The sequence below is a fragment of the Scomber japonicus genome, chromosome 1 (genome assembly GCF_027409825.1).
Source record: "Scomber japonicus isolate fScoJap1 chromosome 1, fScoJap1.pri, whole genome shotgun sequence".
Taxonomy (NCBI): Eukaryota; Metazoa; Chordata; class Actinopteri; order Scombriformes; family Scombridae; genus Scomber; species Scomber japonicus.
This window is the reverse complement of record NC_070578.1, coordinates 21,884,477-21,911,594: the sequence shown is the minus strand read 5'-3', so window position 1 is coordinate 21,911,594 and position 27,118 is coordinate 21,884,477. Positions and strand designations below refer to the sequence as shown.

Sequence of the window (27,118 nt, the reverse complement as noted above, 5' to 3'; positions counted from 1 at the left end):
GGAAGCTGTCAGCCCCACCACTGACTGAAATGACTGAGTTAGTGGGGTGCATTGAGAATGATAATTAAATATGGGGCCAAAGATTGACAAGGTGGGCCTTCTACCTTTAGGCCAGGGGAGAATGGGTTTGGGAGCTCACATTGCCCAGGGCCTATGTTAGATTCAGGCGCTAACCCAATTTCACACTGTGTGACTCGGCCTGGCCTGTTTCAATGCAGCCTCTGAGTGTGAGTGCCATCTGGTCCAGGCTTGTGAAGGAAATGGCCTTGCTTTTCACACTGATCGGATTAGGCTGTTTTTAATTCATTCGGGATGTGCCCTTGCGTGTTAATTGGCTCAACATGGCCAATGAATCTCGCCTGTTGCTTAAGACAGGATGGCCTCTTCCTTAAACTTTCTGCTCCTCAGATTTGAATTGTTTTCATATATATTCTTACAAAGCAGTAGAAGTTAAACAAAGGTTGTAAGAATTTTCCTCATGTAAAAAATATGCAATTCAGCTATATTTTATGAGCAAAATAGCAGTTCAAAGATCACAGTGCAATGGTATTAGTTTACATATTTTGAAAAAGATGTAACAAAAATGGATGTCTATGTTCCTATTTCCATATAAAAAGTTTCTGGCCTTAAAAAAAGTTAATATTTACGACATACAGTATAATCATTGTTTCAGGCTTTTGTTTTATAATCGGCAAAATCACACAAAAAATGTATCAGAACCATGGACATCTTCTAGAAGGGACACAGAGGCTATTGCTGTCTTATACCAAATATTACAAAGTGAAATACAGAAATATATCTTACCACTTGATGAGAAATCTGAGCCTGTTTCTTCATAACATCTTCATCTGAAATACTGTGGGAATAAATATAGTGGATGTTTTTTCTTATTGCAGTTTAATAAGATTTTAATTATTATTTAAAGGCTACCATCCATTGCAACATGTAAATGTTGATCAAATGTTATTTATGAGACCTCCCCAAAGTCATACTTAAGTTTTCTCCGCTTCCCCTCTTTCTTCCAAGTTTTAATTGTCAGTGCCTCAGATTATATTAGTTGCACAAAGCCACATCTAATTAAGAAGAAGTTCACAGTTGTTGCTTAATATGTATTAATTATTCTAAGACATTTACAATCCCTACCAGCGATCTAAATCTAACGCATGATGTATCTCAGGGCAGATAGGATTTCAGTGACTAAAGGGATCTGACAAGATCACCCTACATATTAATTAAAACAGTGTTAAGACAGTATAATTCTAATAACACACAAAGACGATTTAAAGGTACAATCAGTAATGTTCACTAGCTCTTGGTACAAATTAACCGTAACATATCAGTGGGAACTCAAAAGTGTTGCTGATCAATGCCAGTCCTTCTGTTACCTCAATGTCTGCTGAGAATTCAGTCTTGCTGAACAGGCAGAGCTGGCTCAGCTCTGTTTTCATTGGGAATAGTCCAAACGCCCAGGCCCCCTGAACTATACACTGTGCACTTTGTTTTACCAGAGTGTATATATTAAGTAATATAGCCTACACACCTATGATATGCAGCTGTGGTCTTCTTGCTTAGGCATAATATCAGTTTAGCTAACAGCTGGTAAGCTTGAAATTTGTTCGTGAATTTACCTAAAAAAAAAAAAAGAGAGAGAAAAGAGAGAGAGAGAGTCTGTGTGGAAGCAACTACGCAATTGCTTCTGTTTTAGTCTTAACAAGCAGGTCATTAGCTGTGTCCAAACATCAGTTTTTGGTTTTACTGATCACTGTTTAAACTATGTAGAAGCAGAATAGAAATCAAATATTCAGCAATTGTAATTGTGTCATCACTGAAAATAGACGCTATCTTAAAAAGAAAAAACAATTTCTGATTCTTGTGTAAACATTGTGTGTTTCCTAACAATTAAGTAACATTTTTAAAAATTAGATTAAAAAATATATATATAATATATAACACTTATGATTAAGTATTATAAAAAAAACCTCATTTAAAAATTGACATACCACTACAGAACCACTAAATGTATTTAATTTTCTTTCTGTATTGCTACTAATGTTAACAAATTAGTAACATGGGAAGTAAACCAAATATTTCGGTCTTACATACATATATTAAATGTGAACATATACTTATACATATACAAAATCTAAAAGAAAATACTGATTGTGCCTTAATGTTTTGCCAAAGTAGTAATCCACTGACAGCAAGTGATCAAATCCCACAACACTCAAAAATTGAGTCCAAACCAGTGCAGTTTATGCTCATACTTTTTTAATGTATCACAATGAGCAAGAAACATACTTGATGAAATATTTTCAAAGGAGTATATTCAATTACCATCTACAATCAACTTAACTAGGACAACAAGGTTTTGTGACAAAAGTTTCTTTAAAAGTTTGAAGTTCCATGTGGTTGTATGTATGTTAGTTTCCATGTAATTTGGTACAGTTTGGAAATCTTCATCATATAATTACAGTAACAAAAAAGCTAACAAGACTACAGTATAGAAAAGACATCAAGAACAACATTTTTGGTTTAACTTGCTCTTTTTTGTACATTGCAAGGCTGTTTTTTTTTTTACCCTCGGATGGGCTGCCTGGAGCCACAGAGCCATGCTTATGAGGCTCGAAGGAGGAGTAATTCAAGGAAACAAAAAGAAAATCTAAAAGCATAAAAAAACATTGTGGCACCAGAAGTCACAAAAGGAACAGAGGGCTCCAAGTAACAGTTCATCTTTGAAGTTGGAGCAAATGGTTGTTTGGTTGTTAGTTTGGTTGTTAATTTTGGTTAATACGCTTTTTTAGTGTATAACTGCCTCTTTAAGAATGACAGCTTCAAGAACCCGTCCCCTCTCTCTGTTCATTCCTCTTTTTAGATTATGTAATCAACAGAGAGAGGGGTGAGCCGCCATTTGACTGGAGAGCTTCACTTGTCAACCAGAGACAAGCACAAGGAAATGAAACAGGTAGCAACATGAACTGGGAGAAAATGAAGCAAGCATCTCTGTCCATCCTGTCCTGAAATTTGGAAAATGTCCATCAAAGAGCAGAAGCAGAGGCAGATCTGGAGAAAGAAAGAGACAGACAGAAAGGAGAAAGAGGCAGCTGGAGCCACTTAAGTTCAGTTCTCTCTGTGTCACACATGTCCATTGGTTCCAGAGTCCATTCCCATTACAGAGTTGTCAGTAATCAAATAAGGAGATGGTTTTAAAGCTGTTTCGAGCCGGCCTTCGGCTCCCATGCCCAGTTTTGGTGTGCCCACAGCCTCTCATGTCCTCCTAACAAGATCTCCAAAGCATCCCAGAGTCATTTTTTTCTTTTCAGTCCTTCTTCATCTTAGAAACAAATAAAAGTTGATGCCTTGTTTTAAATATATCTATATCTGTATACAGGTACACGTTCATTTTCACAGTGGGCAAAAGATGACCTCTACAGCAGAACCTTGTCTTTATCTCTCTCTCTTTGTAAATGTCCATTAAAATCAAGTATCCCAATGTAAGTTGGTGGATGCAGAAATCCACAATAGCGTTTTGTGCCACAATAAAATATACACTTATCTGGGGCACAACTTGTATTTTTTTTTTCCTTTTTGTTTCAACTGCATAAAGCTTTGGCCACATTCATATATTCAATCAAAGTAAAAACTGCTCAGTGCTTCGGTATCATCATTTTAATTTCCGATCATTATCTTTGAAATTTGATTTTGTAAATTTTAGTTATTGATAAACCAGCTTTGTGGTTCAGTTCGTTTTGGTGTGTAACACAAAAACAAACAAACAAACAAAAAACAAAAGGCAAACAAGGGAAAAGAAAATGAAATGATGCTGGCTCTAATGACACACACACACACACACACACACACACACACGCACGCACACACACGCACCCACCCACACACACACATACAGCTCACACATAGTCCATGCTGGCTGGCTGAATCTGATGTGGAGACCTAAAATTTGTCTTCCACAAGAGAGCCCAAAAGATTACACTTTGAAAATTAGAGAGAACAGTATCATTTAGACAATGAACAGAAAGAACATTATCACACCATAAAGTGGCCAGGACATATTTTTTGTTTTGTTTCTTAATTTCAGCAATTCAAATTAAAGCTAGTGTTAATTTATGATAAAAGTAATATACAGAAACTAAAATAAAACACAAATACTCATAAGAAAATAACAATAAATGTCTGACATTATCAGAAAATTAAAATAAAGCAAACATATCTGAGAAAAACTGTACAACTTAAGAATTTTCCAACATAAGAAAGTACATTATGGACAGTATTTCAGGGAACTGAACTTTAGAGAAGTAGTAAGCTTGCAGACCAAATCTACTGACTTTCAACAGCATGCTGTAGTATTAACACCAAATCACATTGCTCTGCAAGACGTAGCACTTTAAACACACTTCTAATATTGTGCCTTGTATTCATTAGGGTGAATATACTGGCTATACAATAGTGGCCAAAACATAGTTCTTCACAAATTTAAATATGTCTTGGTTTTGGTTTTAAAAAATAAGAATTTTAGTTAATCAGTGAGGGGGGGTAGGGGTACCTATGCACAACCATTTCCATTGCAATAAGATGAAGTGGGTGACTTCTTTGGACATGAAAGCATCCTAACTATTTGAAACAAAGGGACATCTTCAAAAAACCTCCTACTTTTTCCAGAAATAATGCTTTGGAATGAAGATGTCCCTCTGAACCTGTGATCTATGTGTAGAAGTGACACCCTGCATATGCGTGGGACAAATCACTGGTGGATTTCCCAGGAAGGGGGCAATCGCACCTCAGCTAAACAGCCATCATATCCTTCTGAGACTAGTTGTTTGTTAACTGGCATAAATGTTACTAAACCTATGAGACTCATCAGTACCAGATGTATTATATACATTTTTTGGTAACCACTATTACTTGCTTAACAAGTGAGCAACAACCTTGACTGGATGGAGGGATTTTCAGCAATGTTCCATGCCAGCCCAAAATGACATGTGGAGGTCACTTTGTTCAGTAACCAACGATGCAAAAATGTACACAACAGTTTACAGTCACTTTAAAAATGAGGAAAAAAATTGATTGTGACAATTAAAAGCAATTAAATGAAATAGGATCAGTCCTTGCTTAAGAAAAATCCATTGTGATATTTGGAATGCACTGTTCTTTACAAACGTCATAGATCATTGGCTTTAAACATTGGTCTGTTCAAAAAAAAAAATCGGCAAAATGTCCTTTGGAACATATATTCACAGTCTTCAAAGTTCCGTTTTTGCAACAAGAAAAAAAAAAGGTGTTGCAGAGGCAAGAAATTGGTTTATTGTTTGTTTTAGTTAAAGCTTAGCCAAAAGCAAAATGAGCATGCATCTAGGTACTCTTTTTTTTTCTTTCAAAATTCTACATTAGCAGCAAAACGTATGTCCTCGAAGACCAGACCTTATACATTTTCTTAAAAAAATGGACATTTGAATGTGACAAAAGAGTCAAACAAAGATTAATAACCTCTATCTTACAAACTGCAATGGCTCTGTAACGGTGCTACTCCACAATGCAAGGACAAGGGCCCTTTTTGGTTTTTGGTATTTACGTAAAAAAGCCACCTGTTTGCTTGCAAAGAAGCAAAAACGGCAACTCTGATGCGTACTCCTTTATCTTTTAAAACTTTGTTTTCTTTCCTCTAAAAACAGCAACAAATTCTCAAGTATAAAGAAGCCTCTTTTCTCATTTTTATGCACCAATGGTGAAAGTGTTTAGTCTTTGGATTTTCTTTTTGTCTTAAAGCGTGAGAATTATTATTAGTATTCTTTTTTTCATTTTCACTTATGACAACAAAAATGTCCAAATGAAAATAAAGACTGTAGCCACACTACATGAAGAACAAAAGACCTGCTTTGTAGTGTACATATCTACAAACACAGGAGAGCTGAGAAAAATAAGTGCGAAGAGAGGAACAAGTAGAGCGAGAAATAGGAGTCAGACAGTGATAAGTGCACAAAGGTAACACAAATATTAAATAAAATTAAAATTTCAATATTTCACCCAGGAATTTTTTTCGTTTTGGTTGGTGCGTTACCAACCAAATCACAAAATTTAAATAATTCTAAAAGAGGATCCTGCCTTGTCAGGAGGGGCATCTGGGTGAATGTTTCCCAAGTAGTTGAGAAAAAGAAATAAAGTTTAGATAAATTACCTGTCCATAATCTAGTCTATCGGAATGACCAAGACAACATCAAATGAAGCGTCTTAAAGTTGGACAATACAAAAGCTAAATGTACACAAAGTTTTTTTCAACCTACCATACTGTTTAAATTCATTTCCAATGCAACAATCTACTTAACACCAAAAATGTTCATATCTATTATAAATACAGAAGGTTGTTTTTTTTTAATCAAAACTTTTTTTATCGCCCGTTCTTATGTCTGCAATGCTCTCCTTGTCTGGGTATCATGGAATTGTGATTTCCCCACCTTTAAACAGATTTCTATAATGATAAAATCAGCAAATCATTTGCCCTTTTTGAATGCCCAGAAACAATGCCTTATTAAAATTTCACTCAACTCAAAACTTTCTATATTAAATCAAGTTCTGAAAGAAGAAAAAAAATGCGTATCTCCTGTTGGAAACAAAAGGTGTAAAACATGGATTTCTGTAACAGAAAAACATCAGTGAGCTGTTGACCTGAGAATAAAATAGACATTACATTATTCTTTTACTTTTGCAAGCCATTGGTATCTGAATGCTTAAATAGCAAGAAAATTGATAGACTATTCTCCCATACAGTACATACTGGCTTTTTGTGACTGTGCTATTAAGTAAAAATTATTACAAAACAAAAGGACAGCTTGTTGACTCGTATTTCTTCAAAAGGGTTTTTGGGCCATTTGTCAACTTTGAGGCAGTCCATTGCCATACAGTACAGCGTTCCTCTACCATAACCCAAAACATAACTGCAGCAATCCTTTCTATTCTCATATATAGTATGCATGTATTTCAGTTGAGTAAAACAAAACAAAAACAAAGAAAACACAAACAAAAAGAAAACCAGCATGTTGATATGGGAAAACAATCCACTAACATTTAAATTTTTGGTTACAAGCTTTGGAATTGCAGTTAGTCTTTACACATCTTTTTCTGAAATTGGTTTGTATACTTTTAATGTATTTTTAACATTGCTGCTTTTTATGTTTTTTCCATTTGTGATTTTTTTTTGTCTTTTTTGTGTTTTTTAAATATTGTCCATCACTGAAAGCTCTTTTACAATCTGATGGAGTCTGTTCCTACACTAGCAAGATTACTACAACTACTACTGTCTTTGACAAAGCCAGGCTGCTGCGGCTCCTCTGCCGTCCTGCCCAGCCTGTCTGCTGACTTCTGACTGCTGTCAGAATCAGACTCGTCGGTAAAGACGTCTGTTGGTATCGAGGTCTGAACTCCTGAGGTGCTCAATGAACTTGAGGTAACCGTTGAAGGTGAGGACACTGGTGGAAAAGAGGAGGAAGAAGAGGGGGGACTGGCATTGGGCTTCCCAGCTAAAGCTCTGGAGAAAGGGGCCTGGGGCCAGGGTTTGCCTGCAGCTGTGGTGTTGAGTGGGGTAGTCGAGGAGGAGCACAGGGAAGAGGAGACAGCAGAGGATGGCATGGTGGCTGATGTTGTTGGCGGGGTAGGGGGGCTGCTGATGGGATGAGTGGCAGACTGCGAGGTAGATGCGGTGTTAGGATTGGGGAAGCAGGCTGAAGAGTGAGGTAATAAACTAGTAGCGTGCTCTTTGGCATTTCTGGCTGATCGCTTGATTGTTCTGTGTTTGTGCAATGCCGATTCCAGGTGTTGACTGAGTGCTTTCTCCCCATCCAACGTAGTGTCACAAGCCAGGCAGTCATAGAGACTTCCAGCTCCTGCACCTACGCCACTGGGGACACGCAGCAACATCTCTTGCAGGTTTGCCACAGACTGACCGAAAAAACAGTTAGATTTAAGGTGGGTAATAGCCGCTTCTTCCTTGGTGAAAACTGCTTGACACTTGCGGCATGCCAGTTTATACTGCACCTTGGGGACGATGAATTGGTCTAGATGGTGATCCACAGCTTTGCCATCCATCTCATTCTGCTCAGAGGGTACTTTATTATGAGAGGAGGAGGATGAGGAAGAGGAGGATGTGGGGGGTTCACTATGGGAGTTGCCCTTTTGCTCCTCTTTTTTCACTAGATCTTTGGCAGATTCTTTGCGATCCCCCAAGGATTGAGGGGGAACTGGAGTTTGGCTCGCCTTGGGTTGCTGGATCTGCTGAAGCTGCCGCTGCTGCTGCTGTAGTGCTTCCTGCAAGCTCTGCTGATATTGCTGGTAATGCTGCAGCAGGGACCCTGGAGACAGGCCCATCAGTGCTTGTGACAATGCTGGGTTGTAAGGGAAGAGACTTTCCATACCATACATTGGTTGCAGGTAGCCCCCTTGAAGAGCCCCAGGGATCTGAGGGGTGTAATAAGGGGAAAAGCCAGGCATGAAATAGGGCAGGAACTGGTTAGTGAGGAGAGCTGTGGGGTCTGATGCCAGAGCAGCCTGCAGGGCCTGAAGCTGGGCAGGGTCTACCACATACTCCATTCCAGGTGTGGGCATAGAAGTGGCAGGTACAGCGGTGTCTGGTTTTTCCTTCTTGGCACTGGTAGCAGAAGTGGACGGGGCAGGGGTGCTTCCAGTTGATGATGGGGTTGAGGGCTTCTCTGCCTTTTCCCTGGACTTCTCCTTTTCTCTTAATCTCTCAGCATCACGATCTTTGGGGAGTTCAGGCCGGGAGCCAGACAGGGTGGTTGAGGAAGTGGAGGTGGATGTAGAGGTGGGGCTTGAGTGGGAAACAGATGTGTTGGTCTGGGCTGGGCTGGATGCGGCCAGAGACGATGAGGAGGGAGGTTTGTTGGGTAATCCAGATGTAGGGAGGCTAGGTGAGGGAACACTGGCACCAGGCATGTTCAGGAGGTTTGAAGGTTTCGGAGGAGTTAAAGCTAAAAGAATTTCAAATAGAAACAAACATTAACAAGAGTTAATAGATGGATGTACACGTATTAGTTAAAAAGGTTATTTAACTACAACAACAATCAGCTGTTTCATTATATAGTACACAAACAGAGGTGGTCAATTAAAATTGTTATGTAAAGTCAAAGTGAGCCATTTGTTCACTCTATTGTGGCATTTCTGGGTCTAACAATCAAGTGGTGGAAGTTAAAGTAGGTAATGTGCATAGTGGCATATGTCAGCAATGACCTTTGGCAGACCTGCCAATGTTTTTTCCTGGATTTCTCCTGTATTTTCACCGCCTCTCCTGCCATGCCGGGTTTCATAATTTCCCCCTATAAATCTCCTGTATTTCTCTTTAAGCAGGGCTGTAGTGGAGACTAAACACGCATAAAGACTGTTAACCCACCTCGCAAATTGTGAAATAGAGTTTATGCACATTTTCATCACTTTACAGCTCAGACTAGCTTCCTACTGCAGTTTCTGTTGTAGCTTTGAGGAGCACTAATTTTCTTTTCCATTTCAACATCGTATCCTCATATGAGATACAGAGACAGCTGTTACTGTTAACAAGGAATGACAAACAACAATATGGGACAGTTGGATGACACACATTTTAAAGGATCATATGATGTCAAATAATAATCTGACAAAAAATAACTAAATCAAGCTATCAAAAACTCTTCAGTGAAGCAGAAGTTTTTTTTAAATTGACAGTGAAAATGCTATTTTGAAGTTTAAGGATTAAGGAGAAACAACGAAGCAGCCCAGAGATGTGAACAAATTACACCTGTATCTAGATGAATAGATTAATTGCTGTTCTGGTAAATATTTTTAAAGGTACAATCTGTTTGCAAAATGTCAAAATGCAATTCTTAATAACCCTAACCCTAACCTGCTATAAAAGGACTTTCAATACAGTTATGAACACTACACAGCAACTCTATTAACACAATGTTTTCTTAAGCTGCTAAAAGGTTGCTGACCTCAGTAACTGTACCAAAATGAAATAGGTGAGATGAAAAGTTTAAATATTTAATACTTGGACAACTATTTTCCCATTCATGACAAGAGGCATAATAGAAAACCGTGCATTTTGCAATGAGTGTAGGGTGGACATTAGTGCAACAAAGAACACAACAACCGTCTGTGTGATTATAGCAGGCAGTCAGTAAAGGCACCTGGTGATTCAATCTCTGGGGCTGAGAGAGGAAACCCTTTTCACAATGTAAAACTTATGGTCAGTTGGGGTCCTGGAAAATCTCCTTTATTTTCAAAGTCCACTGTTGACAGGTATGCCATTGGCAACATGACATGTTACACATTCTACAGTATGATTGCCAGTGTAAATTACTACACATGACAGATTGATGAAAGGAGATTATTTTAAGAAGAGTAGAAATATTGTAATCTTGTGCTGTACTGTTATTACTAGGTTTCACAGTTAAAGGGTTAGTTTGGATGTTTTAAGTGGAGTTGTATGAGGTCAGTGTATTGACCTCAAACAACTCCACTTAAAAAATCCAAACTAACCCTTTAACTGTGCACGGTATGCATAGGAATATCGAAACTCTATGGTTAAGAAGATAGGAAAGAGGTGTCTGATAGCAAGGTAAAGTGCTAAACATATTCTAAATACAGCGTACACTTAATCTGATATAGATTTTTTTAGGTGGGGCTTCTTTTAGGTGGTTGAAATACGTTTTGCTGCTGCCCTCATCCACAGCAGTACATTGCTTAGCTTCTGTGCTGGTACTCCTGCCTGCTTCTCCAAACTAGGGATGTGCCGACTGCCATCTACTGAAAGTAATACACTGAGTATGGGTATGTACCTCCTACAACTCAACTTCAAAATATGCAAACTATCCTTTTAAGTAAAATATATTATTACAGTATATTTATTGTAATAAAAGCTGACAATTGCGTGAATTAGTTTAGTCGAAAAGCCATCTGCCACTGCAATTTTAGCTGTATATCAGTGAATAAATACCAAATTATGACATACCTGAATTAGATGAATTAAAGCTGGAAAGAGAGGGGCTGCCAACCCCTGGCAAAAGGACAGGTGGGATGCCTTGCAGATTTGGATAGGCTGACTGGAGATTCAGCGCCTGCATTGCAGGGTTATCAAACATCCCCTGTTGTTGCATGGCCTGCTGCTGTGCCAGTCCTAAAACTTCATTGGCCTTCTTAATGCGGTCCATCTCCTGCTGGGCCATAAGTTGGCGGACAGTGGCTGGGTCAAAGTATTCTTTTTCTTTATCGATCTGGCTGCCAATGGTTTCCTTCACCTTAGAGATGTGTTGCTGGGAGAAAATGTGATCACGAACAGAGAGGCGAGCACTGTACTTGACACCACACAAAGTGCATTCAGTCTTCGGCCCCTCGTAGGACGTCTGATTTATTCCGAAGTGCTTGGCCATGTTGAGCTTTGCCTTTTTCTCCTTGGCACGGGCATTTTGAAACCACACCTGAACCACTCTCTTTGGAAGTCCAATGTCATTGCCAAGTACCTCACATTCCAGCATAGTGGGAGTCCTGTAGTCGTTAAAACAGGATTTCAACACTTTGAGCTGGAGGTTAGTCATCTGGGTTCGGAAGCGTTTTTGGCCAGGTCGATCTCCGCTGTCAATGCTCCTGGTACCTGAAGCTCCAGGACTTGGTGAGCAGGGGTCAGCCAGACTGGATGTCTCACTGTGGTCAATTATATGTTCATTTTCATAGTCCTTCGCATAATAGCTTGTTGCAGGGCTTACTAGCCCTGAGGACATCTGGTCATCATTTTCAAGGAGAGGGGCAGTACCCCCAGACTTAGATAGGTAATCACCACTACTTTGGCTGTGCTTTGCATCAGCACTGTCATTATCAGCATTGGCCTCATCACCTGTGGTTGTGTCTGTGATGGCTGTATTCACAGAAGAGCAGTCGTCATTATCAAGTTTGCTTGGATCAAAGCTGAGGTTCACAGAGGATATAGCTGCACTCTCAAAATCTTCCATTCCCTCAACTTTAATGGATGAAGGGCTCAGTAGAGCCCTGGGAGACAAATCCATGTTTCTATTCACTGGTGACATGGAAGAACTTTGTCCATCACTGTTTATAGGGGCCATCTGGGAGTAGCTTGATGTATCTAGAGCATCAATTTTTATTTGCATGCCCTCGGGTTCAGGTAACATACCATGGAGAGCTAAATTATAGCCAGCACGTTTGGCTTCATGCCAGTGACGAGAGCGAATATGTGCTTCAAGGGCAGTTTTTGCTTTAAAAAGAGCTCTACAAAAAGGGCACCTACGATGAGCTTGAGCTGGCCCTACTGCTCTAAACTGGCCTTTTCTCTCCCTGGCTCTTGTATTTTGGAACCAGACTTGCACTACTCTCTTTTTCAATCCCACCTCATGAGCAATGTGGTCCAGCATTTTACGTGTAGGATTTGAATCCAATAAATACTTTTGATAAAGAATCTCTAACTGCTCAGGTGTGATGGTGGTTCTGAGCCTCTTGTCTCTCTGTGGCTCCTCTCCGCTGTTTGTGCTGTCATTCTCTCCTGGACTAGTGCCAGCTTTCTCCTCTAACTTCCTCTTCAGGGAGTTCATAGTGGAAGTGGGAGTGGACGGAGAAGTGGCAGAACTGCTGGGAATCTGTGGCATTGCCCCAGAGAGTAACTGACTTGCCAAGAGAGGATTGCTGGGATCAAATAGCATGAAAGGCATGTCAATTGGACGGTCAAGAAATTGAGGGTGGATGAATTGATTTTGCACAGAGAGGAAGTGTAATTGCTGGTGTTCCTGCCAGTGCTCAAAAGAGGGGAAGCCAATCTTGCACTGTTCACACTGGTATGGGATCATCTGCTGGGCCTGTTGTGTAGCAGAGCTCAGGTGTGCATTGAGGCTCATGTGAGAGCTTTGAGATGGGGCCTGGCTTGTCTGAGAGGCTGAGGGACCACACTGCTGTTGTTGCTGAGAGAAGGAAGGAGATGAATGTTTGATGGGCTTGGAAATTGTTTGAATCTTTTCTTCTCTCTGAGGTTTATGGTGTTGTGCCTCAGATTGGGGTTGATGCACAATTTCCTGCTTAATAGAGGTTTGGTTTTCTCGTGGATCAGCAGAAATTTCTGGTAGCTGCTTGGGCTTCTCATCATAGAGGTTTGAGGTGGTTGCTGGTGATGCCTCCTCTTTTTCGGTGGATGGGAGGTGTGAGAATGCTGAAGTTGAGGGTGGAAGTGGGCAGAGACTTGAAGAGGATGGCATTGGGGTGTGACAGGAAGACCCAGAGGGAGTATAACATTCATGGGAAAGATCCATTGAATCCTCATTTTGGCTGTCATACTGTCCATCCTCATCTTCATCTTTGTAACACAGCTTCTTTTGGTGTTTTATTAGATCAAATATACGCTGGAAAACCAGACTGCATTTCTTGCACTGGTAGTTCAGATTTGAGGTACGGATATAGCGGTCATTTGACAATTCTCGCCTTTCACCCTCTTTTCCCCCTTCACCCTGGTTTTCATAATTCTTCCTTGCCTTCTGACGGGCATTTTGGAACCACACAACAATAACACGAGTGGGAAGGCTGAGTAGGTTGGAGAGCTGTTCAAATTCATCATCTTTAGGATAAGCATTGGCATCAAAGAAGTCTTGTAGCACTCGTAGCTGGTAGTCAGTGAATCTAGTTCTGGATGATCTCTTGCTCCCATAATAATCATGTTTCTGAGGTTCAGGGGAAGGAGGTTTAGAGTCAATTTTGGTATCTTCTAGGGTTGTTGTTGGTGGATTATTGAAATTGTATGGTGAGTCTTTGTTGCGCTGTCGCTCCTTGAAAAGGGTGTTCCTGAACCAGTGCTTTATGACTTTTTGCTGCAGCCCTGACTTGTCTGCCATCTCTTTAATCTGTTCCTCATTTGGTGAATTGTTGATGTCAAAGTACTGTCGCAGGACCCTTAGCTGGTCATCAGTAATGCGTGTCCGTGGCCTCTTGTTCTGCTGCTGTAGCATGGCTGGTGTGAGCTGTTGTTGATAGAGCTGGGCCAGGTCTGAGGCCAGGTTAGGCTCAACAGATGATAACTGGGGTGTCAGCTGAGTGGGCAAGGACTGAAGAGACATGGGCTGCATCATGAGTGGTGAAAAGAGGGGCAAATCCATTGGCATGGAAATTTGTGCCATTGTAACTGGTGGCTGTGGAGTAGATACACTTGGAGGTGTAAGTGAGGCAGCAGACACAGGAATATTTGGTGTGGGAGCTCTTTGGGGTGGAGGTGGAGGAGGAGGTGGGGGTGGAGGAGGAGGAGGTGGAGGAGCCGCAGCAGCCTCTGGTGTAGGGGGCCTTAGTGGATAGAGTTTATCATAATGCTCTCTGTATTCCTTGGCAAATCTCTCAAGGGATCGAAATGGAAAAAAAGCCTGGTGGATATGCTCCTGGTGACTCTTTAGAATCAGTATGTTTGAAAACAGCTTGCCACAGGCTTCACATTCCAGTTTCTCTAATCCCTCAATGGGGTCCACCACTCTTGTTATCCCACCTGGACCACTTGATCCTGTAGGTCCAGCTGTCTTTTTCTGAGCTTTCTGTTTATTTTCATTGTACTGAATCACTAACTCAAACCCAAAATTTTCCAGCAGGGCTTTGGTTGCATTTCCACGAGCATCTGAAGCAATCCTTGGTGGAGGTAAGCCAGTATCATGGTTTATATTTATTGAAATATGCTGGATGTCCTTCTTTTCTTTTGGCTTGATGTCTGTAGAATCTTTGTTAACATATTCCTCATTTTTTTCAGTTGTGTCCTTGTCTCTTTGTACTTCTCTGTCTTTCTCATTCGGAGAGGAATGATGCTTCTTTTTTTCAACCTGCTGCAGGAGAGATGCACTCTGCTGCAGCAATGCCATCTGCCCTTGAGCCTGTGAGTGAGCATGTTGCTGTTGCTGCTGCTGTTGTTGCTGCTGTTGTTGTTGATGTTGCTGTTGGAGGTGATGGTGCATCAGTTGCTGCTGCAAGCAGCTCTGTTGGGCCTGCTGGGCTGAGTTTTTTAGATCTTCCAGCAGTGAGGAGGTGGATCCTGCTAGGCCTAGTGCTGAGTTACTGATGCTTATCTCTGGGTTCAGCTGAAATTCTGCTCCAGGGATGTAGAAAGGAAATAATAACTGCTGCTGTTGCAGGGGGAGAAGTGCATCTGTTGTCATTGGGAAGTGCTGCAGAAGTGCCGGGTTGAATAGCTGTGATTGTAACAGAGCAGCTTGCTGTTGAAGCTCTTGCTGAAGTTGGGCTTGAGCTTGGGCTTGAGCCTGTGCCAATTGCTGTTGTTGCTGAATCTGCTGTTGTTGTTGTTGTTGTTGTTGTTGTCCCCTAGCAGACAGCATGTCTGTATATTTAGACTTTTTTATATCATGGTTCTCAGATGGTGAGGAATGGCAGCTCACTGAAGAATTCCCCAGGCTTTCAATACTATGAGTCTGGCTCATGTGGTTTCCTCCAAGAATGTTCTGAGCTGTTTGAGACCCAGAAGAACTGTGGTTGGTAGAGCTAGTAGTTGAGTTGCTGGCTGGGCTTGGACTAGGTGTTGAAGTGCTAATGCTGGATCCTCCACAACTTGCACCAGTAGCACTTGCAGAGCTAGTGATCCCTCCTGCGGCTTCAAGTTTGGCTGCCCTAGCTTTGGTCTGATGTAGAACAGAGCGCATGTGGATCTCCAAAGTAGAACTCTGGCTATATGCCACATTACAAGTGCTGCACTTGAATGGCTTGTTATCAGGGCTGCTGGTAGGCTCAGGCTGACCAGTAGTTGACTCCTGAAGAGCCCTCTTCACCTTGTGCAGGTGGGAGACAGAGTTATAGTGAACCAGAAGAATGTTCTTCTGTGTAAAAGACTCTTTGCATACAGTGCACTTGAAAGGACGAGATGGATCCAAGAACTTCTCCATAGTAAAGTTGGGGCCCTTTCTGAATGGCAAAGCACGTTTAGGTTCAGATCCAGAATCTTCCTGCAGTGAGCCAGAGTCACTACCTGTAGGGCTTTGCTTTTCCTCTGGGTCACTCTCATCTCCCTCTTTGTCATCTTCTCCCAGACTTCCATGCTCCTCACCAAGGGATGGATCACCCATGACCATAATGTCACCATTCATCAATAAGCCTCCATACAGCTGCTGGATATCAGCTTCACTCAGTTCCAGGTGGCTGGTTTCCAAATGTTTCTTCAAGGCTTGTAGTGTTCTGAAGCTACGCTGGCAGAGACAGCACATGGTGGCTGCTCTTATCACATGGTACTGTGAATGGAGCTGAAGCTTCTCCACAGTCTTGAAGGCCAAGCTGCATTGGTTACAACGATACTTGTAGACATGGCGATCCGAAACAGGCAACTGAGGCCTTTTGTTGTGAACTTCATTGAAGTGCATCTGGAGGGAATTGGAGGACTTGAACACTTGGTTGCAACCTTTCTTCCAGCACAAGAATCCTGTGGAATCATCCCTCTCTGTTTGTTGATCTTCAAGAGGTGACTTGCGAGCTTCAGCTATTTCTGTAGGGAGTGACACCCCCTTCTCTGGATCAGCATCTGATGCATCTGTGAAAAAATAAACCAAAAGAAGAGAGCAATTTATTAAGTGCCTACATTGTTTCCCCAGTGTTCTCAATGAAGATATTAAATCATTTGTTACAATGAAAAAGCAATGACTAACTATAACTAACTACCATCCTACTGTCTTGAATGAATGCCTTAGTTCTGAAAAAGTACATCTGGCCTCATGCAAGAAGCACTTCTTAAAATGCACATGAGTAATTTAAGAACACTATTGGCATTCATCAATTTTCTTGTACTCCAGAATTTTCTCTTAGGTATCAATGAAATTTACAAGTGGCCCAGGCCTGATGTACATGTCATGAATAGATCATCTCTGCCTTTCTTCTCTGAGGAGAAACAATTTTTAAACTTATATTATAATGCCTTAATCTGAATTAATTTTGAGTTCAAATATGATACAGAAATTAACAATTTGCTGTGAGAGTACTGTGCTTTATATTGATGTTTTTAGCACCTAACTTCATGTCAAAGTATTCACTCTTCATTCAGAGCTGCTCCGATTACATGTCAGCTGGATTCATATTTTATAATTGTTTCAAGTCTCCTATTGATACTCCTAAATGTAGGTTTGTCTTCTGATTTCTGAAAGCAGGACTTGAAGTTGTGCTGTACTTTTACTCTTTGAGAACTTTTTGTGGATGAAACTCACCCACAAATTATTATTGTTTTGTGCAAGAACAAGTAAAAAGAAAAATAAGAAAACTTTTATACATGAGACCGACAGTCTATGTAAAAAATGTAACAAAACCATTACCAGACAATTGTACGATTACTAGACAATGCTTTCTTAAACTAAAATGACCAAAAATACCTGAAGAATGATTATTTACTTTCAGTCTATGGAAAACCTGGTGACTTCATGTTGCACCAGTGTGTGCTTACACGACTATAATGTAATAAACGTGACCATGATGACCCAATGATAATATGCTCATATTTGTTAATATACTTTCTAAATTCCAAAAACATTTTAGGATTTAGGAATTTTATTTGAGAAAAAGTGACCTATTCTAAAGTATGCCACAGATTTCTAACACAGTCAGATACTGACCAACTTGCTTCTTTGTATCTTCAGAGTTGGAGTTGGCTGCGGCATTAGGGGTGTTCTGAGACTCTCTGTCTGGACCAGGTACAGGTATGAACATGCTTGCTGGCAGTACATCAGTTGCTGTCACCTAGAAAAACAAAACACAATGGAATTATTGTATTAATTATCTCACTGAGTGACAATTTCATTTTGTATTTTCATTTAAATGATTTGAAAATAAATTCAGACAGAATCAAGCTGTTACCAGCAAGTGGTAAGACAGGTCATTACTGACAGTTACATCTTTACAATGCAATGAGAATAACTGAACTGAAGGCTATTTTCTGATGAATCACTGAACAGGTCTATAGGTACATATACACATAAATACACACAATCACAGTCATACTATTTCCTTTGTCATTTAAAAAACGTAAAGTTTCTCAAGCCTGTGCTTCTTAAACTTTTATAGCTTGCCTCTGAATTCACAGTAGTACAGTTGCCAATTTCATTTAAACAAATGATTGATTTAAGAAGAACTGTAAAATTATGCAGTTTAGACAGTAGAATAAAAAACAGTAGAATAAAAAACACTTAATTTGTTGATTTAAAAAAAGTATCCTTTCATACATAAGAAAACACCTTTTGAATAGCTGTCTGCATGAAAGATGTTTTCTCATGTATGAAAGGATTTTGATGGCATAGTTACACTTCAGCCACCACAGTGGACACTAGTGTGTCATCCCATACATCACCACTAAACCTGCAGTAATGTTTTTGGTTGTAGATCAGTTGATTTATGTTATTATAATGTAATAGTAAATCATTTGGTGAATGAAAAAATGAAGTTTTTTTTTCATGCCTAAAGAGAAATGAAAAAAATAGGAGAAAAATACATCATAATTCATGCATGAAAGGGTTAAATTAGAAAAAAAAGTTTTCCCCCTACTTTTTAAATTGGAACATTTCAAAGACGAGTAAGTATTGATTGCGAAAGTACAGAGAGGAACCCCGGTTCTCCCCGTTTTCAAAAGGTTAAAGTCAATCATGTGTGAAAGACAGCAACCTTTGTTTATTCCTGCTGCTTTCTCCCAACTGTCTTCCTATTTCTCCCTCTGATACCCTCATTTCACTCCCAAAACCTAATAACTCATAACTCAAAATCATTCATTAACAGATACCTATTTAACAATAATCACTGGAAGAGGGTGGAAGATGAGGTCCTGTCTTTTTCACCTTCCTTCAATTAACTTCACAAACAGAGTAATCAGGTTCGCTCTACATGCTGCATTTCAATTCACACTTCCCATATCTCTCCTTTTTTCCCTTCTACTCTGCTGCTGAACCTCAATTTTAAGACACTTGTCACACTTCACTCTTAACCTAAAGACTTATTGTAGTTATCCTGGTAGTTCTTTTAAGTAATATCAAATAAAGATGTCTCAAATGAGAGAAACAAAAGGGAAATACAATCTTAAAGAATGTTTCCTGGCAGGCCTGCAGCCTAAGTCACTTCCATTGTTAGTATGACGTCTCTGGTTCGATTCTGAATGAGGACCTTTGTCATGTCTTTATTCTGTTTCTCCCCAGGCATTCTTCCCATTCCTCCTGTCACTCTGTAAATTGTGTAATGAAGGGAAATAATGCCAGAGAAACAGTCTTAAAAAGCTTCTGAAAATCCTAAGGAATTCAAATCATGGACAGCAAGTGCATGATAGGTATTTTGCTTGCAGTACATAAACATAATCAATATGTAATTATATTAAATTAGCAGATTTGATCGTTACTTGTTGATCAGTAGATCTTTCAATTACTGAAAAAAACCTCTGACAAAACATGTATTGAAAAGCAAGAGTGAGAATCACCTGGTCATCAGGTTTCAAGGTTTATTAGAATAGTTGACACTTCCCATCACTAAGTCCGACACTGTATGATTAGTTTGGCCACAAATTCGTCAAAATGCATCAAGCATTGTTCTTCTATGTTTTGTGTTACATCTCTCTTATCTATCTTTTTAAAATTAAAAGTAAAGAATAAATGTAACCAACATGAAAAGTCATAAGACACAAAAAAATTGATGATTTACATTACAAAGTGGACTGTTTCTAGACAACTGCTTCATTAGGTGATTAGAAGAAAGAGCAGAGTATCCCAAGGTCACTTTTAATTTGGACCGCCTAATTGGCAAACATAGTTCAAAATGGCTATCATCCAGCCAGACCCAGAATTAATGAAGCACAATTATTTTCATTACCCCTATCTTATGCAGACAGAAAATGAAAATGAAACACTGGGAGAGAGGGAAGACTATGGGATATATACAGTATTTCTATATATATATATATTTATATATATACATACATATACACACAGTAATGTTTATTGGTACTGTGTATGAGACAAAGAGGCATAAGAGACATGGGGTGGGAATAAAAGGAGGGAGGAGGGAGTGCAAACACGATAGGTGGATGAAGGGTGGGAGAGTGAACGCATCATTATGCATGCTTGGCAAGAAATAAAAGTCACCTATTTCAGAATTAATTATGCTCTTCTCCTTAGACATGTAGAAAGGAGAAGGACCTTTCCATCTGCATTCACCAGTTATAAAAAGGTGCTGGCTTTAATGTGTATTATATTACCACTGTTCTATCATGGCCTTCTTGTAGTGGTTCACTATATTACTACCTCTATAAAAGAAATAAATATTGCCATCTACCATACTAATGTGCTTGCCATTTACTTTTTAGATGGGGGATGAAGATGGCTAGGCAGCAGACAGAGCAATGTTTTACTCTGTGATTGTCCAGCAAGCTATTTAGCTTCACAGGGTAGAACAGAACAAAGATTTGTTCAGTGATTTACAAGAAAACAGGGCAAATAAAATTTTATTTCCTCTTGATGAGCATTAAAGGAAGCATCCCATCTCAGTAGAAAAGGGTCCACCAGTGCATTGCAACTGATATAAATCTGACTTCAGGACTTGAGAGTCAAAGACCACATGAATATGCTACGAATATGGCACAAACACTACAAATTCTATATCTTATTTTTTGTGGTGCAGCTGAGAATTGATGCAGTATTTTAAAACACAGTGTTTTATACATGCAATATTTATATGTGACTTCATCTTGGCTAAATCATTCGTCAGTAGTGAATAATAATATTTTTATTGCCTCTACTTGAATTTCTTAAAGAGGGGAGACTGTTGATTAAATTTTGATTAATCTCTGTCATAATGATTTTAACATATTCATAATAAAGGCTCTGTTTTGACTAGCACACAGGTGATCAGAGACATTGTAAGAATGTCAACTGAATGTGAACTGGAAGCTAAGAGACCTCCTTATCTTGAAATCATCAAAAAAAAACAGATTATGAGTTCCCCTCCCCCAAATTACTGTGATTAGACAAGAGCTCTGATGAAAGGCGCATAAAGACAATGAAAAAGAACAGAAAAATATGCATCTTAACAAGGCCCAATCATTTCCAATGAGCCAATGGGGTTGCCTCCGGACATTTCACAATTAACAGCATTCTTGGTGTTTGATAAAGGACTGAATGATGGCAATTTAGAGGAAGGAAGACAGGAATATACAATAGTTCACACAGCTAAGCAGCTACTCCAGGGTGAGGGATTGAATAAGAGCGAGTGACTCATCTTCTTGGCATTGCTGAATCCTTACACGGGTCCTTGACCTGACCCACTGCCTGCAATTTGGCTGGTCGTAATGTGTATTAGTAGCAATATGTTTGGCCTATAATACTCAGCACAGCACAAGACTGGTTGTGGTTTCCTTGACTCTAACACAAAATATAAATGACTGTGAAGATGATGATGGACACAAAATGGGACAGAGTGGACAGATAAATTGGAATAAAAACTTAGATTGATGCTACGTATATGATAAAGGTTACCCAGGCGTCAAGGCCATATATTTGTTGTTCATTCTCTGATTTATTGACACTTTAGATTATGTATTACCATAAGTACTTATGCATTCTATTTGTTGTGGCACTGGATGACCAGAATAAACAATATGTACTTGCAATGCCAAGCTAATACATGCCAATTGAAAAGAGAGAGAGAGAGAGACAACTTCAGCAACTTCAGCATTGTTGATTGAGAAATTTAAAAAAATTCCAACAATAATACACAAAGAACAGAACTTACTGTGGCGATGAGCTTATCAACGCAGTCAGGCGCCACACTGTGTAAGTGTGTGAGGTGGAACTGCAGATGGATCTTGTTGTTGAGCATGTCCTGGCATAATGGGCAGCGTAACATAGGCTGGACAGAGTGCTGCGTCATCACGTGCATTCTGAGACGATTCAGGTCAGTGTTGGTGAACTTGCAGTAGGGGCACTGGTACATCTGGGTGAAAGTACAGGAATAGAGGAACAGAGAAAGAAGGGGTAAAACAGATCCACAGAGGGTTAATAGGGTGAAATGGCTTTGTGAGACAAGAGGAGCTGTAGATCAGGGAGAAGAGTGGAGCACCCTTCCCTCAAGCAGGCAGATTCCTCTGATCACAGACAAGTGTGTAATACTGAGCACCACTGAGTCTTGGCACCCACTTCAAAGTGCTCTCATCTGTCAAATACTATATTGATTTTCCACCTTATACACAATTAGCAGTGCAACTGCAGCAGAAAGACTAAAGTAATTCTGAGTAGATTTGAAAAAAATATAGTAGGATAACTAACTAAAAAATTATTAATAGTACATTTTTACATTTCTTCTTTTAATTGATGTGTAAGTTTAGGCTTATAATGAGGGCTTGGTAATTGGAGGATAAGTTAACCATCCGAATCCCTAATTCAAAGAGTTTGAGAAACAGAGTTTTATGATCTAAGTGCATCAATAGTAACACAATTCTGTGGTTTGTAACACTCACCTGCTCTGCAGCCCTCTTTTCAGCTGTCCTGGGACGCTTTGAGGAGAGCGGGCTCTCAGAGACCTCTGAGCGTGAAGAGGGCCTTTTGGAAGGGATCGGGGAATCTGACTGGTGCCGTTCCAATTGGGCGGACACCTCTGAACATACACACATTTACACAGACACATATGCACACAAACAGGGAGGGATAAAGAGAGAAGAGCAGACATGTCAAGACAAGGTGAGGACTTGGCAGCCTGGGAACAGGTCAATCAATAACTGTGGATAAAAGGCTCTGGACCGTCTTTCTTAAATGTGATATAACTGCTTTTAATGGGAATTGGGGAGAGAAGGTGTTGTTATCCAACTCTTCATATAAAAATACCACACACTTTTACTTTTCTTCTCACGCTGCTGCAGAGGGACCCACAGCCAATATGCTCTGATAGGACGTCCCTTTCTCTTTTGTTGTGTGCTCAGGATATCATACAACACCATAAATAGCTAATATCTATATATTGGTTTGCCAAAGGGTGTACATTTAGGTTTCAAACCACCACCTATTTTCAGTCCACATGAGTTTTTTAACTTGAGCAAAGGTACACAAACATCTTGTGACCTCATCATGTAGTGCAGTATGGATGGTGAGAGATCCACATTCGTCTAATCTGTGCTTTAAATGACTTGTTTCTGTAATTACTTTTCCTCAGATAGTCTTTACCTGTCTGTTACCAGTGAACATTCAAATGGTTTCAGTCAGCTAATGCACAGTATTTTCTTGTCTACAGTCTATAGTGAATGTTTTTTTGAAAGTGGTACTGGTGTGGTGATGCAAGAATATTACAAAATAAATGTATTACACCAAATTTAACACAAAGGTCTTCAACCAGGTCTTGTGCAATTCTTAGCATTTTACTGTACAAGCTATGTACAAGGGTAACTGTCTTTGTTGTCACAGAAACGTCTACAAGGATTCCTGAGGAAGCTGGATACCAGCTGAGGAAAAAGGTAATATAGTTGAGTTTCTCGTCAAAATTGTATTCATTAAAAAAAAGAAAAAAAGAGTAATCTGGTCACTTTAAAAGGATCAAGAAAATAATCTTTTTTTTATCAAGCAGTGACTGCAGTTCGACACAATTTGAGAAATCCCTCTACTGTTTGTTTCCACAAGCGGGTGAATGTCAGTGAAATTCTCTGTTTCACTGGTATTCTGTAACCAGTTAAGCCTTCTCCTAAACCTCTTTTTAAACCGTTGAACGAAACTCAATGCTTCCTTGAATGTAGGTAATGTACAAATACAAGCTTTCATTTCACTCAAAGATTTTTAAGACATTAAAACATGCTATTGGGACTTAAGTGTTTTGCTGGCTCACAGACCCAACCATATGGCTAACCTTTTGAATGCATACAAAGCCAATTTCAACAAAATAGCAAGTCTTTTCCTTTCTGTGTCTGCAGAGCAAGGCCTCACACAAGAGCCTCTGCAAACCACTTTAAAACTACTCTGCTTTATAAAGAAAGAGAGACAGAGAAACTAGAGATGGCACACAGAGGCATCACAGTTGAGCACTCAACTAAGCTCAGGCTCACAGTGGAGCTAAATCCACATGGAGCCTGCATGGGGGAGCTGCAGTAGCACAACGCTTTGTCACCTGTGGAAAGAATTCACTGAGTAACTTAAGGAGGTATCTTGCTAACCCCTAACAAGCCCATAAAGAGTTACATTTGCCTGATTTGTACAGTCCTGGAAGGGCAAATTGGGAACAGAGGGCATTGGTCGGGGAGGGGTGGTTTGGCAGGGGGTCAGGTTAAGCGGGGCTGACCACGCTCCTGCTCCAGACATTAAAATGTCAGCTCCAATCAGGACGAGGGCAGTTGAGCTGATTACCCAGTGGGGGACCTGGCTTTGGACAGAGCAGCCTGCGAGATCTCCCAGAGACACCGGGATCAGTCAGGGAGGCCCTATTAGGGTCCAGTCACAGTCAATCCTATTAAACACATCCGCCAATAAACAAAGAGAATGTTAAACAAAAGGAACCTCCCATTCCCTGACATTAACCTCTCAGTCATGGCACTGTCCTCACCAATTTCTCCTCCTCCTAAACTACAGTCCACTCCTACTTCCCTTGAACTCATCTCTCAAGGAAAACAAGGGCAGTCTTCTGTAGATACATTTCTTTCTTAAAAAAAAAAGATAAATACACATTCAACAAAAAAATCAACAAAACTATCGAATGAAATAAATATCTACCAGAATGTATATTTAAAACAGTTCAAATAATAGATAAAACAAATTAAATGAATAAAACAGAAATGAGTAAATGAATACCAAAATAGAAAACAATAAACAATAAGTAAAAATATTAATACACAAAAGTGCAGTTTCCTCACATTTCTACCCACACATCCACAGTCCCTCACCTACAAACAAAAACTGTAATAGTAACGGATCAAGAACCTGTTGTTCTCTTCCACCCCAAACCCCGACCCCAGCTGCCAGTCAAACAAAATGCACTAAGAGGTTATTTTTCAAATTCTTTCATTGCATTGTACACCATAGTTACGTCTCTGCACCTATGCCTTGTCTTACTCCACCAGCTGCTTGATAACACTACAATATACAAAGCACACTACATTCCTCAAAGATTCAACAAAAAACAGACCTTGGGACAAGAAAGAGAGCAGAGGAGGCAAATAGAGGTCTGTGAAACAGAGGTTTGTGAAAAATGAGGCTGCTAAAATAGTGCAGCAGCTAATACAAATTACATATTTGACAATTGACAATGATTTTTGTAACTGAGGAATAGAGATACAGTTTGAAAAAAAAAATGTTAAGACTATTTTAAAGTGAGCATAAGAGCAGGTAACAGGGAATATGCCACAGCTGTGAAGTGCATACAGTACAGGAAGTAAGCATGAATTAAGTAGACACAAGTATCCTCTCAGCCTCATGATTGAGAGGATAAACATAATTGATTACAAGTATATGCCACTTCCACAATTACTCAATTAGCACCAGAGAGGTGAAACAAGTGGCTGTTTATGCTAAGGGACTGGAAAACTGCAGAGCAGGGCCCAAACACACAGTCTGTCTCAGGGTGCATTTGTGTGTGTGTGTGAGAGAGAGAGAGAGAGAGAGGGCAATATATGAAGGACCTGTGAGTCTTACTCAGATGCAGTCTCTTGTCACGCCCAATTAAGACTCTATAAATCTGATCAATCGCTTTCTCTTAAGAATCCTACACCCCAACACCATCACCAGCACCATGACTAACATCCAACTACAGTATCTTGTTTTTCTTGTCAAGGATGATGGAAAAACATGACCGAAACATTGTAAAACTGGGAATGAAATAGAGATACAAACAGCTGCACAATGGTATCCCAGCATAGTTGCAAACATGTGAAACAAACAGATCTACAATACTAACAGGCGATCAGAACCAGTGACCACAACATTGGGTCCTGATGGAGATGGGCATAGGACTTCCAAGAACACATGTGCTTCCAAGAAAAAATAAAAAAGGACAGTTACGAGTGAAATACACTGCAAATGTGAAAAATAGGTTGCAGAAGTAGCAACAGTTAGAAAAAAGCTAAGAAAATGGAAAAGGGAGTAATTCCTGATATTTTCTTATAAAGAAAACATTGCAGTCTCTTGACTAAGTTACATATTCATAATTGTTGCCTGAATTACTACAGTAGAACCTGAAGAGCTTCCTGAGGGATTTATTTAAATTAAAATGTTATAAGATTATTACAATTTGTGACCTATTCAGAAGTCTGTCTGTTGCCCTGACCTCTTCTGCCTGGTCATTAGACACAGAGCCCCGATCCACACTAAACCTCTTCTGACAGATACACAGGGTGGGCTTTTGTTTGAAAGCACAAGGCAGAGAAGGAGGAGAAAAAAAAACCTAAGAGTCAATTTGGTGATTATTAATTCATGCCCCTTTTCCGTAAACCAGAGGCTTTTGTGCTGTTGAGTCCCGTAAGTGAATTGGACTTTGGCACCTTGTCTCACCTCCCATAGCTGGACTGTATTATTCAGGCAGCAAAGGGGCTGTCAGCACACTGCACTGGTCTCAGGAGCAATCACAGCCTTGTTGTGCTTTCAAGGGGGGAAAAGATGCCTGCTGGACAGAGTGACTGACACAGCACAGACTGAATTAACCACAACAGGTCATCTGACATTGAAATCTCAAGTGCAATTACAGCTGCCATCAATCTGCTTTGTCCTTGAGAGGAGATATATTTATATTTTAAAAATACACAGCTAACTAGTTATAGTGAACAATGTCTATGGAAGTGGAAGATGGTAAAAAGATTGCAGTGTTTTTGGAGGGGAATTCCCCTCCAACTGACTGAATGATATGGGGTCCTCATCATCTCCGGAGCTTCTGCCCCCTCATTACCACAGTTCCTGTCTCAACTGTGGCAGTTTTAGGCCTCCAGTTGTAAATAATATAACCTATCACCCAGTCTGTCCACGCCATCTAGGTGGCATAACTTCCCTGTCACTTTGCCCAGAACAGCCACATTCTGCCAATCACATAAAACTTAAGCTAACGCCCACAATTCCTGTTCAAAGTGAAACTCAAGGATTGCCACTGGTACACTTTCTCAATAGTGTGTCTTCTGATACCCCAA

At 39.9% G+C, this 27,118-nt stretch overlaps 1 protein-coding gene across 1 annotated transcript in view; it reads right to left on the bottom strand.

Annotated features, from left to right (window-relative positions):
- Window positions 1-6,618: 6,618 nt before the first annotated feature.
- Window positions 6,619-27,118, bottom strand: part of zfhx3b (zinc finger homeobox 3b) — an 89,759-nt gene continuing 69,259 nt past the window's right edge. Inside the window, exons 6-10 of the mRNA XM_053316033.1 lie at window positions 22,490-22,626; window positions 21,766-21,966; window positions 17,619-17,742; window positions 11,006-16,549; window positions 6,619-8,990 (exon numbers count right to left, since the gene is read on the bottom strand). Coding sequence (XP_053172008.1) covers window positions 7,252-8,990; window positions 11,006-16,549; window positions 17,619-17,742; window positions 21,766-21,966; window positions 22,490-22,626 — 7,745 coding nt within the window. The 3' untranslated portion in view covers window positions 6,619-7,251. The remainder of the gene's footprint in view (window positions 8,991-11,005; window positions 16,550-17,618; window positions 17,743-21,765; window positions 21,967-22,489; window positions 22,627-27,118) is intronic.